At 34.3% G+C, this 18447-nt stretch overlaps 1 protein-coding gene across 1 annotated transcript; it reads right to left on the minus strand.

Moving 5' to 3' along the window:
• Positions 1-8027: 8027 nt before the first annotated feature.
• On the minus strand, positions 8028-11171 carry LOC147542804 (F-box protein At4g19940-like). The gene is made up of 3 exons (XM_086638494.1): positions 10832-11171; positions 9239-10567; positions 8028-8526 (listed from the first exon to the last, which is right to left on the minus strand). Exon 2 carries the CDS (start codon positions 10546-10548, stop codon positions 9244-9246), a length of 1305 nt encoding a protein of 434 aa, XP_086494620.1. The 5' UTR covers positions 10549-10567; positions 10832-11171; the 3' UTR covers positions 8028-8526; positions 9239-9243.
• Positions 11172-18447: the final 7276 nt, after the last annotated feature.

Genomic DNA, 18447 nt, shown 5'->3' on the forward strand with positions numbered 1-18447 from the left:
CTTCCGTTATAACACCGTCACTCTCTCTCCTCCATCATGTTTTCTCTCTCTGTCAAGTCACGCCACATCATCTTTTACGCCACCTCATCATCTTCTCCGGCATGGGTCGCCGGCCGGCCAAATTTCCGGCCGGCGACCTTCAAAATTTTTTTTCTCTCTCTAAAAAAAAAAATTTAGAGAGAGAGAGAAAAAAAATTTTAAGGTCGTCGGCCGGCGACCCATGCCGGAGAAGATGATGAGGTGGCGTAACAGATGATGTGGCGTGACTTGGCAGAGAGAGAAAACATGATGGAGGAGAGAGAGTGACGGTGTTATAACAGAAGGGGGCCATATGGGTATTTTTCGTAAAGTAGGGGGCCAAGCGGGAAGCTGGTCACAAAGTTGGGGGCCATTAGGGAAATAACCCTATATATATATTGGGTTATTTCCCTAATAGCCCCTAACTTTAACAATAATTCCCGTATGGCCACCTTTTTCCGTTATACTTTCCGTTACTCCCTCTCCTCCATCTCATTTCCTCTCTCTCTACCACATCATTTGAGCACGCCACATCATCATCTTCTCCGGCATGGGTCGCCGACTGGCCAAATTCCGGTCGGCGACCTTCAAATTTTTTTTTTATTCTCTCTCTCTCTAAAAAATAATTAAAAAAAAAAAAATTCTCTTTCTTTACAGATTTAGAAAGAGAGAGAGAGAGAGCAGACCCATTGAAGGTTTGTTCGCAGACCTTCAATGGATCTGTTTGCAGACCCATTGGAGGTCTGTGAACGGACCTTTAATGTGTCTGCTCTCTCTCTGTAGAGAGAGAGTTTAAAAATAAAAAATTTGAAGGTCGCCGGCCGGAATTTGGCCGACCGGCGACCCATGCCGGAGAAGATGATGATGATGATGTGGCGTGCTCAAATGATGTGGCATAGAGAGAAAATGAGATGGAGGAGAGAGAGTAACAGAAAGTTAAAGATAACGGAAAAGGTGGTCATACGGAAATTATTGCTAAAGTTAGGGACTAGGCAGGAAGCTGGTCACAAAATTAGGGGCTATTAGGAAAATAACTATATATATATATATAATATATATATATATATATATATATAGTGAGTTTTGGGTTAGATTGGATAATCGGATGGGGAATCAAATTCGTAGTTGTGGAACAGGGGGCAGATACCTTTATAGTATACAGACTCAAGAGAGTCTCGAAAATATATATATATATATATATATATATAGAGAGAGAGAGAGAGAGAGAGTAATAATAAAACTATATAACCATTTAATATTGAAATCTACTACATTTTTTTTTTTCTTGAAATCTATATACCTTTTTTTCCCCTTGAAATCTATATATTTTTTTCTTGAAAACTATATAACCATTTAATAACTATATATATATATATATATATATATATATATATATATAGAGTAATAATAAAACTATATAACCATTTAATATTGAAATCTACTACTTTTTTTTTCTTGAAATCTATATACCTTTTTTTCCCCTTGAAATCTATATATTCTTTTTCTTTGGTGAACCGGAAATTTATATACCTCCTTATTACATAAAACCATAAAACCATCACTAAATAAAATAAACATATATGTCACCTTTACCACTGCCACTAGAGCTCGCATCTTCTTCTTTTCTTCTTCTTTAGCCTTTTCCTCCTTCTCTGCTTCAACATGAGCCCTAGCATGTTCTACAACCTCTTCCACTACCACCTTACCCTCAAATTTTTTTTTATTATTCTCAAACTCACATTTCTTACAAATAAACTTTCCATCCTCGTTAACCGACATTGTAATTGATAAAAGAGAGAGAGACTGAGAGAGAGTAAGAGTTGTTATATGAAGTTGTGGGTTAGGTAATTGTTAAGTTATATCTCTATTTATACTGTCTCGAGTGGGAAGATGGGCCAAATTATCCTCACCTCTGACATTTGGTTACTTTGACAAACTAAACCACCCCCTGGTCATTTAGTTACGAATAAAAACAAAACTATCGCTTTCTCTCTAAATGGTTTCCCTCTCTCTCTCTCTCCCTCTCCCTCTCTCTCTCTCTTTCTTATTCAATGAATTACAACACATTTATGGTAACAAATTAAACAAATGACTCGTATACACTACGACATCTTATACCATTTCATATGCTTCATAATAAAGGATTGTGTACAAAAATTATAGTCTCCATTCTTTTTTTTGTTGAAATTGTCATAGTCTCCATTCAGTATTCATTTTTTTTTTGATAAAGTCATTCAATATTCATTCGTGTTGCTTTTTTGGTCTATGGAAAATTTATGATGCTTTTTTGAGAGAGTTGTATGAAGGGGGAGTTGTGGGTTAGGTCTATTCACTTATCATCTCTATTTAGGTCTGGAGTGGGAAAATGACGGAAATTATCATTTTACCCTCCCCTCTATATTATGTTGAGACTCACCATTGTTCTAGTTTGCATTTCGTTATTTTTAAATAACGTCTTTAATTTAATATTAAAAGTATATTATCAATTTTAATTAAACTTTGATACTTTGAATTAGTATTTTTAAATAACTATCTTGATTTAATACTTTGATACTTTGAATTAATATTTAATATTAAAAATACATGCTTAATTTTAATTAAAATTTGATACTATAAATTAAACTGTTATATTTAATTTTTACTAATATATTTAGTATTCGACATCACATGAAGGTCAAATAATATTAATTTTAGGTCATCGTAACTTAATTTTGTAAGTTTTATATTTATATTATTCAGATTTTGTTACCAACATATTAAATTTCAATTTCACATTTTTTAATAAATTTTAGATAAACACAATTACTTTTAATATTTTAAATAAAATATTTACTTTGCTACTTTTGAAATTAACATCTTTAATTTAATATTAAAAATATATGATCAATTTTAATTACACTTTGATACTACGAATTAATAATTTTTAAAAAACTATCTTGAATTAATACTTCGATACTATGAATTAATATTTAATATTAAAAATGTATGCTCAATTTTAATTAAACTTTGATACTTTGAATTAAACTGTTAATATTTAATGTTAACTACTACATTCAATATTCGACATCACATGACTGTCAAATAATATTAAATTTAATGTCATCTTAACTTAATTCTGTAAGATTTATTTTTATATTATTTAATTTTTATTTGTCAATACATTAAATTTAATTTTAGATTTTCAATTAATTTTAGATAAACACAGTTAGTTTAATATTTGTAAATAAATATTTACTCTGATACTTTTTAATTAACATCTTTAATTTAGTATTACAAATATATTTATTATTAATAAGACCAAACTACCCCTGTAAATAAATATTTACTTTGATACTTTTTAAATTAACATCTAGAAATGCTCTCATGAGTCTCCTATCTCATTTAACTTATTTTTATCTAAAAAAAACTTCTATTTATCGTAAATTTAGCAATAAATTTAATTTCAGTTTCACATTTTTAATGAATTTTGAATAAACACAATTACATTAATATTTTTATATAACATATTTACTTCGCTACTTTTGAAATGAACATCTTCAATTTAATATTTAAATTACATCTTAAATTTTAAATAAATTTCATAATTTTATTTGAAAAGAAATGTTAAATTTAGTTTGATATTTTTAAATTACATCTTTAATTTAATACTAAAATAATTTGATTAATTTTAATTACGCATAAGAGTGATGGGTTGAACTGAGAGAATTAACTAGTGACTGGATGACATATGAGTGGATTGGATCCATTATAGGTAAGACCAATTAGTTCGGAGGAGTCCGAACACATCCGGGTCTTAAAAGAAGACCCGGGGAGGCTTTAGGTGGGCCGGCCATGTGATGGCCGACCTAAGCAAGGGGTACAGGGTGTTTTGGGAAAATACTTATAATTGGACTTTAGTAATCCTAGTTTGGGTCTATTACCTATTCTAGGGATTTCTATATAAGGACCTAATTAGACAACCTAAAGAAGAAGAACATACAACAAGGTGTGTGTGTGTGTGTGTGTGTGTGTGTGTGTGTGTGTGTGTGTGTGTGTGTGGTTTTTGAGGAGAAAAAAGTCAACTGAAAAGAGTTCAGTATTCACATCTCAGAGAGAGAGAGATAATATAAGTTTTCTCTACTATCTAGTCAAGAAGAAGGAGTTCTTCGTCTCAACCTTCAAGAAGGTCCTAGCTGACTGAAAGGAGGGAGTTCAAGTTATACACTCGGTGTCTCAAGTAGAGGAGCAACAATTGGGGCTCTTATCTTCCGAACACTAGTCGGGATTTAGTTCGTGGGAAAGCGATTAAGGTAATCTTCTTTCTATTCTAGTTCATTGATATGTTCATGTATAGATCCCGGTAACCTAGTGTTAAAGATATAGATGTTTGAGATTCCGCTAACATCACTAGCAACTAGATGTATTAGATACATATAGAGAGATCCCTACAATGACTCAACTAGAAGGGTTTGTGGTACCCGGCCAAGGGAAGAAAGTTTGTAAGCTGGTAAAATCGCTATATGGTTTAAAGTAGACTCTTAGACAGTGGCACTTGAAATTTAATCAAGCAATGTTATCAAAATGGTTCAAAATAAATAAGTGTGACAAGTGCGTCTACACTAAGGTCACTTCGAAAGGATGTGTAATCCTATGTTTGTATGTAGATGACATGCTTATTATGGGAGATAATAAAGATGTCATAAAAACAACTAAGCAAATATTTTCGAAGAATTTCGACATGAAAGACTCAGGTCGAGCTGAAGTCATTCTCGGAATAAAAATCTCTAGAAGCTCTTCTGGAATAAAATTATCTCAGTCTCACTACGTTGAGAAAATTCTAGAAAAATTTAGCAAGAATGATAAGAGTTTGGCTCGGACGCCGATAGATCCGACCGTGCATTTGATGAAAAACCGTGGTCAAGGAGTAGTTTTACTAGCAATCCGAGTAAAGAACATTGGACTGCTATAGTAAGGGTACTCAAGCATTTGAGACAGTCTAAAGAGTATGGGCTATTCTATACTCCCTCTCTCCCATTTTGTTTGGTTGTTATTCTTTTTATGGATGTCCCAAAATGTTTGTTCACTTTCCTTTTATAACATTCATTTAATTATTAAAATGATGAAACTTCCAAAACTACCCTTTAGTTTGAATAACATTCAAAGGTTCTATTTGGTTCTACATTTCTACCAATGATATATTTAATGAAATACTCTATATTACGTGTGGGTAGTTTAGAAAAAGTCTTTATATTTGTCAACAATAAATAACAATCCTTAATAAGTTGATTTCCCCAAAACTACAAACAAAATGGGACGGACGGAGTACCAAATATCCTGAAGTATTAGAAGGATATGCAGATGCCAACTGAATCTCAGATACTAATGATACCAAGTCAACCAGTGGATATGTATTCACACTGTGCGGGGCGGCCATATCATGGAAATCCTAAAAACAAACATGCATAGCTCGATCGACAATGGATTCAGAACTCATTGCTCTGGATAAAGCAGGAGAAGAGGCAAAGTGGTTGCGACACTTCCTAGAAGATATTCCTATATGGACTAAGTCGGTGCCTGCAATAAATATACACTGCGGTAATAAGGCAGTTATTGCAATAACACGTAGTAAAATGTATAACGGTAAGTCACGACACATCCGTCGACGACATAACACCGTAGAGCAATTACTCTCAGAAGGAGTCATAACAATGGATTATGTCAAATCTAAGGATAACCTAGCAGATCCATTTACATAAAGGTTACCTAGAGAGTTAGTAATTGCATCAAGGGGAATGAGACTTTTGCCTAAAATAAATGAGTAAATTCATAACGGAAACCCAACCTATGTATGTGACTGGAGATATCAAGATGTAGGTTCAACGGGAAAATTAAAGTTATATACTGACTCCATCGTAACACCGAAACAGATTTATCTATTACCCATTCCAAGGATGAAATCAGTGTTGTATGCATTGAGAGGTTAAGCGTTAAGCTTTTAATGAATCCGAAAACTTAGACTTGATTCTAACGTGAGGTAATGATACTTTATTACGGATGACCTATATGTGTGCGAACTGATGTCGGTTCTATGAGAAGGTCGTAACGACCGACTTTTCTAGAACACACATGAAAACCAAGTTGTTCAGGGCCGAAATGAACACAACCAAGAACTTTTGAAAGTAAGGAGCTAGTTTTGTGATAATTACTCGTTGGTTTCCAACTCATGGGACCCAGTTCAAGACATAGTTCACTAAGGTCTTTGTAAACCCGATGGCTACTCACTACAAAAGATTCAAAGCCGCAAACTATCTATCCCGATGCAGCGAAATTCCGCCTCTAACCTCTGTTAGTGTCAGTGTGTCAGTCTAGTAAGTCTGCATGATAGGAATTCTCGAATACTCATTCATGTGGGGGATTGTTGGAATCGTAGCCGATTTCAGACCGGTTCAAATCGTCAAACTTAGAAACGAAGCGCGACATTACGTTCATCTCGTCGAGCTCTTAAGTTTTGAGCTAAGAGTCACTCGAATCCGATTCCGGATGAATGAGATATTTAAGTCTGAAGTTTGGACGAAGATTGATTAATTAAGGGACTAAATCGCAATAAGGACAAGCGAACACGTCCAGATCGGACGGCTCGCGTTTGCTCCGTGCAAACGCACCAGATCCAACGGATCGCGTCAAGCTCGTTTTAGGCATGGAGTTGCATCATCCCGAATCTCCATCCAACGGCTGATTTCCTTCAGATTTCGGGCTAGTTTCGGCATATGTATGATCGATCTAATGGAAGGTGTTTCCTCCGTGCTTTTGAGCGTGATCTGATCGCCCAAATCGCAGCCGACATGATTTATTGCTAAATAAGTGAACCATCACTTTGCTTTTTCAACAGATGCGTCCCTAAAACCAACAACCATGTCTCTAATGTATGTGTCTATTCGAAACCTATTTATAGGACCCAAATGAACTCCAAAAGGAATTCTGTTTTTTCCAGAGCCGGTAATTGTTTGGTACTATACAGGGCGTCAATTGTCTTAAGGAAAGAAGAATACCTCGCCTCGATTAAAAAACTATTTTTCTTCTTACTCTCGACTTTTCTTCTTTTTAGTCTATCTGATTTCTTAATCAAGGACGTTCTGATTTTTCAAATAACCTATTTCATGCCTTCCGACATCTGTTTGCTAGAGTTACTAAGTTCACAACTATGGACATCTAGCATCGGTCGTTAACCAAATCCTCACCCTTTACTGCTTTCAGGTTCAAGGGGAAGAAGCACTATTGAAGTGGTAATACTACCTCAGGATTGCTTTCAGAGCCTAGCATTTACACCCGTCCAAGTGAGCATCTCTCTCTCTCTCTCAGCACAGATCTAGGTTTTTAATCTAAGCTTCTGATGTATGGCTGCTAATCATGGGTTTGCAGGGGATTGAGCTTTCAAATACGGAAGCTCGTGAGAATAGCAGCGGAATTCAGAGTACGTATTTCTCAGAAACAGGCACATTTTAGAAGATCAAGAAGAGCTGATAGCTATTATTTCAAATTGGGTTTATATACTACTGTAAATAGGTTGTCAATCTTTTAAGTACCTATTCAGATGCTAACTTACCTTTCAGTATGAAAAGATTATCATATCAACAAGGTGGTTTTTATTTTGTAAAATTCAGATCTGACTTAGCTGAACGGACCAATTAAGCCCAACTTCAATTTAATTAGCTTCAAATGATTCATGCATCTGAAGTGCTGACCAATATGAATGGCCGTTCAGACTGATTTTGGGTTTATTCGAATCAGACGTAAATAAGTCTCAATATAGCAGTCTATTATCGGAAGTAATTTAAATGACTATTGTACCCCTGACCATAACTAGTGAGACTCAACCAAATCAGATGGAATAATAAAAAAGCAAACACCATCTAAGTCATTGCTGACTTGCTATGGATGATCTGTCTCAGATCCACCAATTTAGCAGAGTGTAATAATAAACACTCGGCCGGTAAGCCAAGAAACAGAGCATCAATATAATTCACAGAGGATTATTTAAAACCATAAAATTCTTTAATCAAAAGAAAAATACCAAGTATCAAATCTCAAAAGGTATTACCAACATATAATCCAAAAGAGAGCTTCCCATATTTAGTCTTAAATTCGGGAAAAGAAATTGTTTGCAGAGAGAGAGAGAGAGAGAGTAAAGCTTCCACAACTCCAATTAGGGTTCTCTGTTTTCACCTTTGAATGTACCAAGTATGCTATATTTTTATGTTTTCAAAATGTATGAATAGTGCAGCAATAATAGAGTCTTCAAAGAGACTCATTTACTCCTACCTAACCTAAAAAAGGAGTACTGAATCATTTGCTACTTACCGGAACTGATTCCGAACTGTAATCATCAGCGAAAATGACTAAATCTGCTTCTATTTCCTGCTTCCTATTCTGAACAGACAACATTCTTCCTTCAAAATCTAAAACTAAGATTGTATATCAGATATGTCCGGTTACCTACGAAACGAACCGAACCGAACCACTGCCAGGTACCTGCACTCAAAAGTAGAAAAAAGAGCTAAAAACAAAATACTTCCTGGTCCAATCACATTCGTTTATTTTTCTGCATTTTACAAAATATATCATATGTTTTGTTCTTAAACGAGACCAATCAGTTTGAACTTACTATAATCGAAGTCCAAAACGGATAATCTCGTGTCAACAAAGAAGTTAGAGATAAAGGAAAGGAGAGTAGAAAAAAAGAAGAAAACAAAGGAAGAACTTGAACATTGTTGTCAACAGGTTGAAGAGTTATAAAACACCAAGGGATTAAACGATTTCAATAGCAAAGTTTAACAAGTAAATTAGACATGAAGATTATTCAGATTACTATTTGAATTGGGAATGCTAAAAAAGAATTAGCACTTAGATCTTCGTGTGTCCTTGTTCCACTTAGAAGTACTGTTAGAAGCCACACCTATTGAATAAGTAATAAAGTATAAAACTTATAGTTTCATTTAAAGGGCATTGTATTATTCTAATATATGTCTCCAATGATTGCAAGTAAATACGGTGGACTAGTATATACCGAAAATACACCAAACTGAAATTAAAACATATAACGTTTGGCATTCAAAAGTAATAGTTAAGTTTATATAACATTTCGCCACATAAAATAGGAAAGATGGATGACTAGAATTATTCATATAACCTATATCAACCTCAAAAATGTAGATCAGAAAAGAAAAGATGATCAAAAGTTTACCATATCTAGCAACTGATAGCAAGGTTTTCAATATCTCCTACTGACTCCATCTCCTGCGGTTGGCTGACTTCAGGCATCTGTATCTGCTTGTTCTTAACAGGCAAAAGGCTTTGCCTGAAAGTTGTAATATTATAACCAAAGCAAGGTGCCTCCAATTCAGGGACTCCAGTAACTTCAACGTTTTCGTTAGTCCTACTGTTCCTTTCATAAATATGAAAAGAGTCAAGTTTTACCGGCACATCAAAGGATTTCAGGATTATCTGGTTTGTACCCGAAATGGCTTGAAAAGCAAAATAGCGTTTTCCTTTCCAAGAAAAAGGCAATTTTATCGACTCTCTTTTCCAACATCGACGACTGATAGCCTTATTGCTCCTCTCCTCATCGTCATTGTTATCATCATTAAAAATCCACAAGGTGATCCAATTCTCAGAATCATGTCGAGATGGCCGGTTTAAGAGAGCTACACACCCATCAATCTCCACCAAATGAAAACACTGTAAAGGCCAACCAGCGGAATTAGGGAAATTGATCACCCTGAATTTTTCACTTCCAACAACAAAAGATAACATGAATTTTGGACGGGGATGGTCATGATCATTAATTGTCCAATATATCGAACCATTCGCATAAAGAGACTCGCCAGCGATTTCAAGTGGTGGAATTTCATCAATTTTTCTCCACACATTGTCACCTACAGTCAATACCTCACAAACGAAATCAAACTCCGTCAGGAAAGGATTAGAAGGGCTTCCTTTTCTATATTTCTTGCAGATACAGAGAACCTTGTGTTTGTTAGTTGTTGGATCGAACCCAAATCCGTAAGACCATTCAATTGCTTTACAATCAATAGGTGCTGTTGTAATTGTGTTGATCCACGATGTTCTTACCCCTGTCGTGAAATTGTAAATGAGAACAGACCCTTCATCATTACGAACAAAACACGTCAACCCATTTATGGGTTTCAACATCGATATATTTTGAAGATCAGTCAGACCCAAATCCAATTCTCTAGGAACCACAGCTGATTCATCTCCGAATTTGAAGAAGACAGTATTTCTCAACGGAATTGAAGTAAAAAGTAGGGTGCTAATACTTGCTGGAGTTTCCGATCGGCCGAAATGTAAACGCCCAAATTCAGAATCATCTCTAATCAAGGATTTCCATCTTTTACATACCAACATGACTTCCATGAGATTATTCAATGATAGTCTACTTAGTATCTCACTCACTATATCATCACCAAGAATATTAAAACTAGGGGTTCCATTAACATGACCATCATCATCTCCACTACAACTAATCTTATTCATCCTCCTCTTCTTTCTTACCCTACCCATGAATAACAACAACAAAATTAGGGTTTTAACTTTTAATAGGGGAAATAGAAACTAAATCAATTTCCAAACAACCAAACCAAGAAAAAAAACACAAATATCTAATAAATAAAATTTCTCTTTTTTTTTTCAGAATAACCCTAACAATCACCAATTTTCAAATATATAAACCAAACTAATTAAATCAACAAACACTTATCCTACAATTTCGTATCAGTTAATCTGGATAGAGAAAATTGAAGTGAGATGAAAATCATACCCGTTTTAGTTGTTCTGTTTGATCATTAACGAATCGGAAGCTAAGATGATGAAATTACGTCCACTGGAGAGATCTTTTAAGCCCTAATTTGATTAAGAAACCCTAGAATTTCTTGGTGCGGATAGGGTTGAGGAGAAAGTAGAGAAGGTTCATTTCAGTGCGAAAAAAAGAGAGAGATTTCTTGGTGCCTAAGTGAACGTTTAAATACTGGCGGAAAGGTAGAGAATAATTTAAAAATGAATCAGTCAAAGACGAGTAAAATAAGGTAGTGTTTGTCTGTGATTTTCAAAGTCAGATGTGAAGTCTGACTCACCGTCTGAATTGACACGAGTAGCAAGCTGGAGTATTTGTTTTTGTTGGCTTATCATGTCTGATTTCTATGAATGACTGATTTAGGTTGATTTTATGTCAATTTAAGTCAGACGATTCAACTTCAGATTTTGATTTAGATGTGTGAGAGTCGGAAAGTGAGAGATAACAAACATAACCTAAGGTTGATTTTGTGATGATTTTTCTAAATCTTAGAATTATTAAATAATAAATTCGTTCTACTTTGAAGAAATCAAAACTTTATTTCTTCCCTAATTATACCAATTGAAAAATAATCAAACATAAAAAAATATTCTTAATGGGGTACATTATAGGAAAATATTTTAAACTTAAATTTTTTTGAATTACTTTAATACATGAGATAAAAAGATGAGAGATCTTATGTCTCAACAAATTAGCAAATTAAGAAAAAATATGATGTTTAAGATGTAAGAATCATTCTAATAGAAAAAACAATAACAAATTAAGAATAATTATAATCATTATTTTTATAAAGTTAGAATAATTATAATAGGAAAAATATATTATTTAATAATTTTTTATTTTGGAAAAGATATTTCTTAGGAAAACCATTAATTCTTTAACAAATTCAAATTATTTAAGAGAAAGATTTCTTTAGAAGAAAATTGTACAATTATTAACAAAATAGGAACAATTATAACTAGAAAAATCTTTCTCTTGTAGACAAGGACGGATCCAGGATTTTCAGTTAGGGGGTGTGGATTTATATACCTCCATAATTTTTTTTTTGAAACGCAATAATTAATAAAATACTTATATTCATTAATTATATTGATACATCAACGATACAAACGCAATTGACCTCTACGAGAGTTTATATTTTGAAATGTTTGCATAATCGACTCATTGTCAATTTCACTAAAAACGTTTTGTTCAATAAAGACTACTAAACTATCATTTAGCCACGCATCACTCATCATGTTTCTTAAGCGTGTAACTAGCTTCATATCTGAAAAAACTCTTTCAACGGAGGCAGTTACAAACGACAAAGTTAGTGCTAAAGTGATAAGCAAATAAACTAAATGATATGCTTTATCCCTCCTAGTTTCCACCAATGTTCTAGCAGAGCTCCAATTACATCTAATTTTGAGAAATCATCATTTTGCCTGATATCGTAAATGTAATTATCAAGTTGAGAACTAAGTAGCATAGTGTCAACACTACTGAAATCTGACGGATAAAATTCAGCAAGACGCATCAACTTACTTTTGTTGAAAATGGCAAAATCTCTAGATGGACTCAAACATGCCATACAACAGAGCAACTCGGTATTCTTCTCAGTGAAACGGGCATTTAATTCTTGAAGTTACATATCAATAACGGTATTGAAAATCTCCACTTGATAGTGATAAAAGTTTGTAATTTGTTGTGCATTCCTTCTGCTTCTCCATTGAACTATGTACGAACCATTAAAATCAACAACTTCAATATTATCTTTTTCACAAAAAGTAGAGACATTCTAGACCAATGATGACCACTCATGGTCTCGTGCATATTGGATTCTAGCTTTTGATGACTCAACAAAATTCATGGCAGTCACAATATCTTGGTATTTTCTTTGTAATACTCGTGACAATTCATTTGTTATACGCAACAAAAGCTTCATCAAATGTTAAAGTTTATAGAGTTTAGGGTAGATGAATTGAATTTTATAGGATTTATAATATATTCGTTCACGCTCAGTTTGATATACACTTAAAGACACATGCATTTCAAAAAAAAATTAAAATGCTTATGGGACTTGAACTCATGACCTTAATGTCAAGATGATGTACCCTGTGTCTTAACCACTAAGCCAAAGCCTTTTTCATGTCATTTGTACACATCATTATATACAAAATTATATATACCTACATATATACTACTACATTTTTTTGGGAGGATCGAGGGGGTGCGGCCGCACCCTAATGGATCCGCCCCTACTTGTAGACTCTAAATTGAGGGTTCATGGTAATAACTCTTTGAAATAGACGTAAGTGTTGCAACAAAAAGAAAAGGATTATTTCCCAAATAGCTCCTAACTCTGTGACCAGCTTTCTGCCTAACTCCCTACTTTATCAAAAATATCCAGATGGCTCCCTTTTTCAGATTCCGTTATAACACCGTTAACTAGTCATCACCTCTCTCTCATCCAACTCATCGCCTCTCTCTACCACAGCATCCTCTCGCCACCTCATCATCTTCACCGGCAAAGGTCGTCGGCCGGCCAATCTTTCGGTCGGCGACCTTCAAACATTAAATTATTTTTTTTCTCTCTTCCTCTCTCTCTCTCTAAAATAAAACATTTTTGATAAACTCTCTCTCTCTACAGATCTAGAGAGAGAGAGAAAGAAGACCATTGAAGGTCTGCGAACAGACCCTTTGAAGGTATGTGAACAGACCTTGAAAGGATCTGTTCACAGACCATTGAAGGTCTGTGAAGACCTTCAATGGTCTTCTCTCTCTAGATCTGTAGAGAGAGAGAGAGGTTAAAAAAATTATTTTTTTAGAGAGAGAGAGAAGAAGAGAGGAAAAAAAAATTCTTTTCTTAATGTTTGAAGGTCGTCGGTGAAGACGATGAGGTGGTAGAGAGAGGTGATGAGATGGAAGAGAGAGAAATGATGACTAGTAAACGGAGTTATAACGGTAACTGAAAAAGGGGGTCCTCTGAGTATTTTTGATAAAGTAAGGGGCTAGGCAGGAAGCTGATCACAAAGTTAGAGATTATTTGGGAAATAACTCAAAAGAAAATTGGGGGTTCATGGACTTAAACCTCACTAATGGGATTCCTTCAATTTTGGGATTTGATTATGGTAATGTGGGATGTCGATGAGGCTAATTTGAGACGGGTCATATCCTTCCCAATTCCATATGTCAGGATTTTATCATATATGTCTCAATAATTGATGGAGGTAGATATTTTATTACCATACATACCCCATATTGAGATTATCTTAATCATTAAATCCCAATTCCGTTAGTATGAAATGGGTCAAGCCATGTCGAGTTCAAAAAAAAGAATTAGCGTTCAAATTTATCAACCAAGAAAACTAAAACTAGTTATGATATATAGAATAGTTAAATCTATATAATAAAACAAAAGAGAAAAAATGCTAAGTGGGACAAACATCATTTTTAATATAGGATATTGTCTAGAAACCCTTCCTAAAATTTAAAATATAGTCCTTACAAATAAAATATCCTATTTAAAAAAAAATTTGTGTCCTTAAAAATAAAATAACTAATTTAAGGCGAAAAAAAACAAAAGAAATTGGAAGGGTTAAAAAGAAGGAAAATGAAATCTATCTCAATAAAATAATTAATTTAAGAAAAAAAATGAAACAAAAGAAAATAAACAATAAAGTAGAATACCAAAAATTAGGGAATCTAGAATATAGCAATGATAAATATGGAAAGTCTTTTTTTTTGAGAAATCGACTACGATCTACTTCAGTCAATACAAGGCATTGATACATCATTAAGATGTGATAAAGACGATAACCGCCTAAGTTAAACCAATAATTAAAAAGGCCTAGAGTCCGACAACAAAAAGCCTAAAGCCCGACAAAATATACTTTATTTAGTGCCTAAATTACATGGGATAAATCTTGGTGATAAATTGCTTCCTCCGAGACTCGATTCCAAGACCTCATGGGATTAAGAGGGATGTCCTACCAGGCTACCACTACACCAAAGGGTAGTGGTAGAAATGGTTAGATGTTAACCTAAAAGCTAGCAAACACAAATTAGCCACACAATTAGGCTATTTATTGGAAGTCGGAGTTAGGTGTTAACATAAAAACACGGAACTACAAATGGTTGGTTCGATATGTGTCTCGATGCAAATAAAGTTGATGTGATATTAGAATACGTAGTGAACCATTGTCTTGAATGTTTATATGGATTAACGATTATAATCTAGTATCAATTGGTGGTTGGCTCGATCTGGTGATCGTTGCAAACACAATATTCATTTAAATATTCTTATACTATCATTTAGACCACATACATGAACGTTTAGGGATAATTTATCAACTAGAGGTTGAGGTTGGAATAGCTCCTGTTCATAAATGATGTACAGTGACTAATGGGTTTGCACGACTTGTTCGGGTACGTAATTGAAAGAGTCCCGTAATTATTGAAGAAGATAAAGTCGACGCTAACATGGATGCCTGAGTGAAATTATCCAGTAAACCTCAAAATTGGTTATAACCTATGAAGGGAGATTGAATTGCATGAATCTCTTCAATTGTGTAACGGATTTGATTTGATTCTGTTGATTAACGTGTGTTGATATCATTTGACTATGATATTGTGTTTCTTCAGTTCGATTCTTTACTTTTTTGTTGGTGGTTTATTGGAAAAAATAGGTATTTGGAAATCTTTGGATTCTAACCCAACCTATTCTTTGTTTAGGTGAAAAAAAACCGGGAGTTGTCACATTGATCCTCGTCGTTAGCTCAGAGTTTCGTTCGTAATTTTTACTTTCGAGATACGTAGTTATTTGAGTTTCCTAGATCCTTGTTATATCTAGTTTGTCATTAGTTGATGTAATTAGATACCTCAAAATTTTAGATTCAATTTACTCATCCTTGGTTTGATTTATTGTTTCTAATGAGTTCCATGATGTATTTGTTTGTCATGTCTTACCTTTCTGTTTATTGTATTATGTCGTGGTAAAATGCTCTGGATTTTGATTTTCATGACAACCAATGTGGAAACCAAGACTAGGGGCACTACGGAACCATGATGGGTTGCAGATAATCTTGGATTAAGGTGAAGTCAAGCCAATAAGTGATAATTTGATTAATCTTCGGACAAAGCCGAGCTAATAAAAAAGCCAATTGGCCAAGTTTAACTTGGTTCGGTTTAGTTTGATTGTTCAGTTGAATTAATTAACAAAAGCCCAAAATGACAAAAAATTAGAAATGTGCTTCAACTTTGTGACTATAACTTAGAGCATCTCCAATGCAACACTCAAACTCTAAATCTTAGAGTGCCACATAAGATATTTTAAAGTCTTTCTTTAAAATCTATCTCCAATGCAAAACTCAACATGAATCTCTAAAGTGATATGTCAAGGTTTATTTTAGAGATCCTCAAGAGGACACTCTAAATTTAGAGTGTCCTCTTGAAGACTCTAAGTGTCACATAAGCAAATCAATTAGTTTTCAACTAAGAGTATCTCCAATAGGACACTCAATCTCTAACATTTAGAGTGCCTCATATGACTTTTTGGAGTTTTTGATAAAAAACCATCTCTAATGGAACACGTTGTTAGACACTCTAATATGAGGTGGTCACATTTATTATAGAGTGTCTAGAGAGGGAAACTCTAAAATGAGAGTGTCTACTTGAGACTCTCTAAGTGTTACTTTATAATTTCAACCAATAGAAAACCTTACTTTTCAACTACTTTTTATTTATTGGATTGAAAAGGGACATGTGTATTAAGTATAGAGACTTTAGAGATCTTCATTGAAGACGAACAAAAATTAGAGTGTCTCTATGTTGACATTTAAGAAAGAGAATCTCTATTGACACTTGACAATTATGATTTATAGAGTGTTTGTTGGAGTGTCCCATTAGAGATGCTCTAAAATATAGGCTTTTAGAGTTTCTCTTGAGTGTTGCATTGGAGAAGGTTTTGCAATAAAATGTCTCTAAATGGCCAAATAGGAAAGGGACCATTTAGAGACCCATTTTTCACACTTGACACATAGGATTTTCTTGCGTTGGAGATGCTCTTAGGTAATTCCAATTTTTATTAGCTTGACTTGGACGATAAAAAAAAGTTAAGTAAAATTTTGAATCAAAACTCACAACTTATAACTCCGGAACATGTTTGGAATCAGCAAATCTTATCCCTCCTCTTCACTCCTGAAACCCAAAGGAAGATTCAAACTATTCCCCTGACATCTCAAACAGACACTCAAAAGTGGACCCTCTCCAATTCAGGTACTTACACAGTGTCCTCATACTATAAGCATCTTATCCATGCCACCAATGCATCCCCTACTTCCATTGCACCTCCTTCTCAGGACTGGAACAACCTTTGGAACCTCAGACTTCATCCTCGAATACTCCTGTTTTTGTGGAAGTTAGTTCATGATATTCTGCCACTGAATTCTAATATATCTAAGAAAATAAGAAACTTCCCTCCCATCTGTCCTCTATGCTCAACTGATGAAGAAACACAAATGCACTTCCTACACAACTGTCCATCCACAAAACTGCTACTGAGAGAATTTCACACTTTTGACACCACCGAGCCAACTTTTACAAAATTTCATGAATGGCTACACTTTTGGTATCACGTTGATGATGGATTTGATCATTCAGGATCTTTCAGGAAAATTGAAATTATCTCCACAGCTCTTTGGCACTTATGGAAAAGTAGATGTGAGCTTATTTTCAAAGGAAAACAAGTGAACATGCACTTAGTTGCTTCAACAACCAGAAGTTATCTTACTGCTCAATACACAATAATAAGAAACAAATCTCCTGGCACAACCCCAACAACACAACAATGGACTCCACCTCCCCCTGGATTCCACAAGATAAACTATGATGTTTCTTTTGTCAAAGGCTCACTTCTTTCTTGTCTAGCTATTGTTGTGCATGATTCCACAGGAAACCAAATTGCAAGACAAACACTCCTCACCAGCTCTAGAACAGTAGATGAAGGTGAAGGGAAAGCTGCTCTGCTAGGCATTTCTTGGGCTAAAAAGCATGGTATCAAAAGTCTTCTTTTGGAAGGGGACTCACTCAACCTATGCAACTTTTTGAACAACTCCCCCAACTCCATCCACTGGACAGCAAAATATCTTCTTAAGGATATAAAACTTCATGTCCCCTCTTTCGATAGTATCTCTTTTTTGTATATAAACAGGAAGTTTAATAGCGTGGCACACTCTCTAGCTATAAACTCTAGGAAACATGGTGTAGAGTTGTCTACTTGTATTCCTAACTACTCCTTATCTCATCATGACATCATTGTAACTAACTTTGCAAACCAATAGATGTTATGTTTGCCTTAAAAAAAAAAAAATCAAAACTCAAAACATATTATTTTTTAATCACCAAAAATGTTCTTTCTTATTTCATAATCTTTGTTATTTTATAATTGATTCGGTTAGGACTTTTTTCAAAAACCGATATCAAACTAGATCGACCTCGGTTGATCTATTTTCCAACCAAATTGAGTTGAACAACATTTAGCTCGGCCCATATTCGGCTCGGCCTAATATCGATCAGTTAGACGAGTCAAACGTAAAGAGTTAGAC

This window comes from Eschscholzia californica, unplaced genomic scaffold (genome assembly GCF_041429995.1).
Source record: "Eschscholzia californica isolate CP2 unplaced genomic scaffold, dmEscCali1.0.p SCAF_4, whole genome shotgun sequence".
Taxonomy (NCBI): Eukaryota; Viridiplantae; Streptophyta; class Magnoliopsida; order Ranunculales; family Papaveraceae; genus Eschscholzia; species Eschscholzia californica.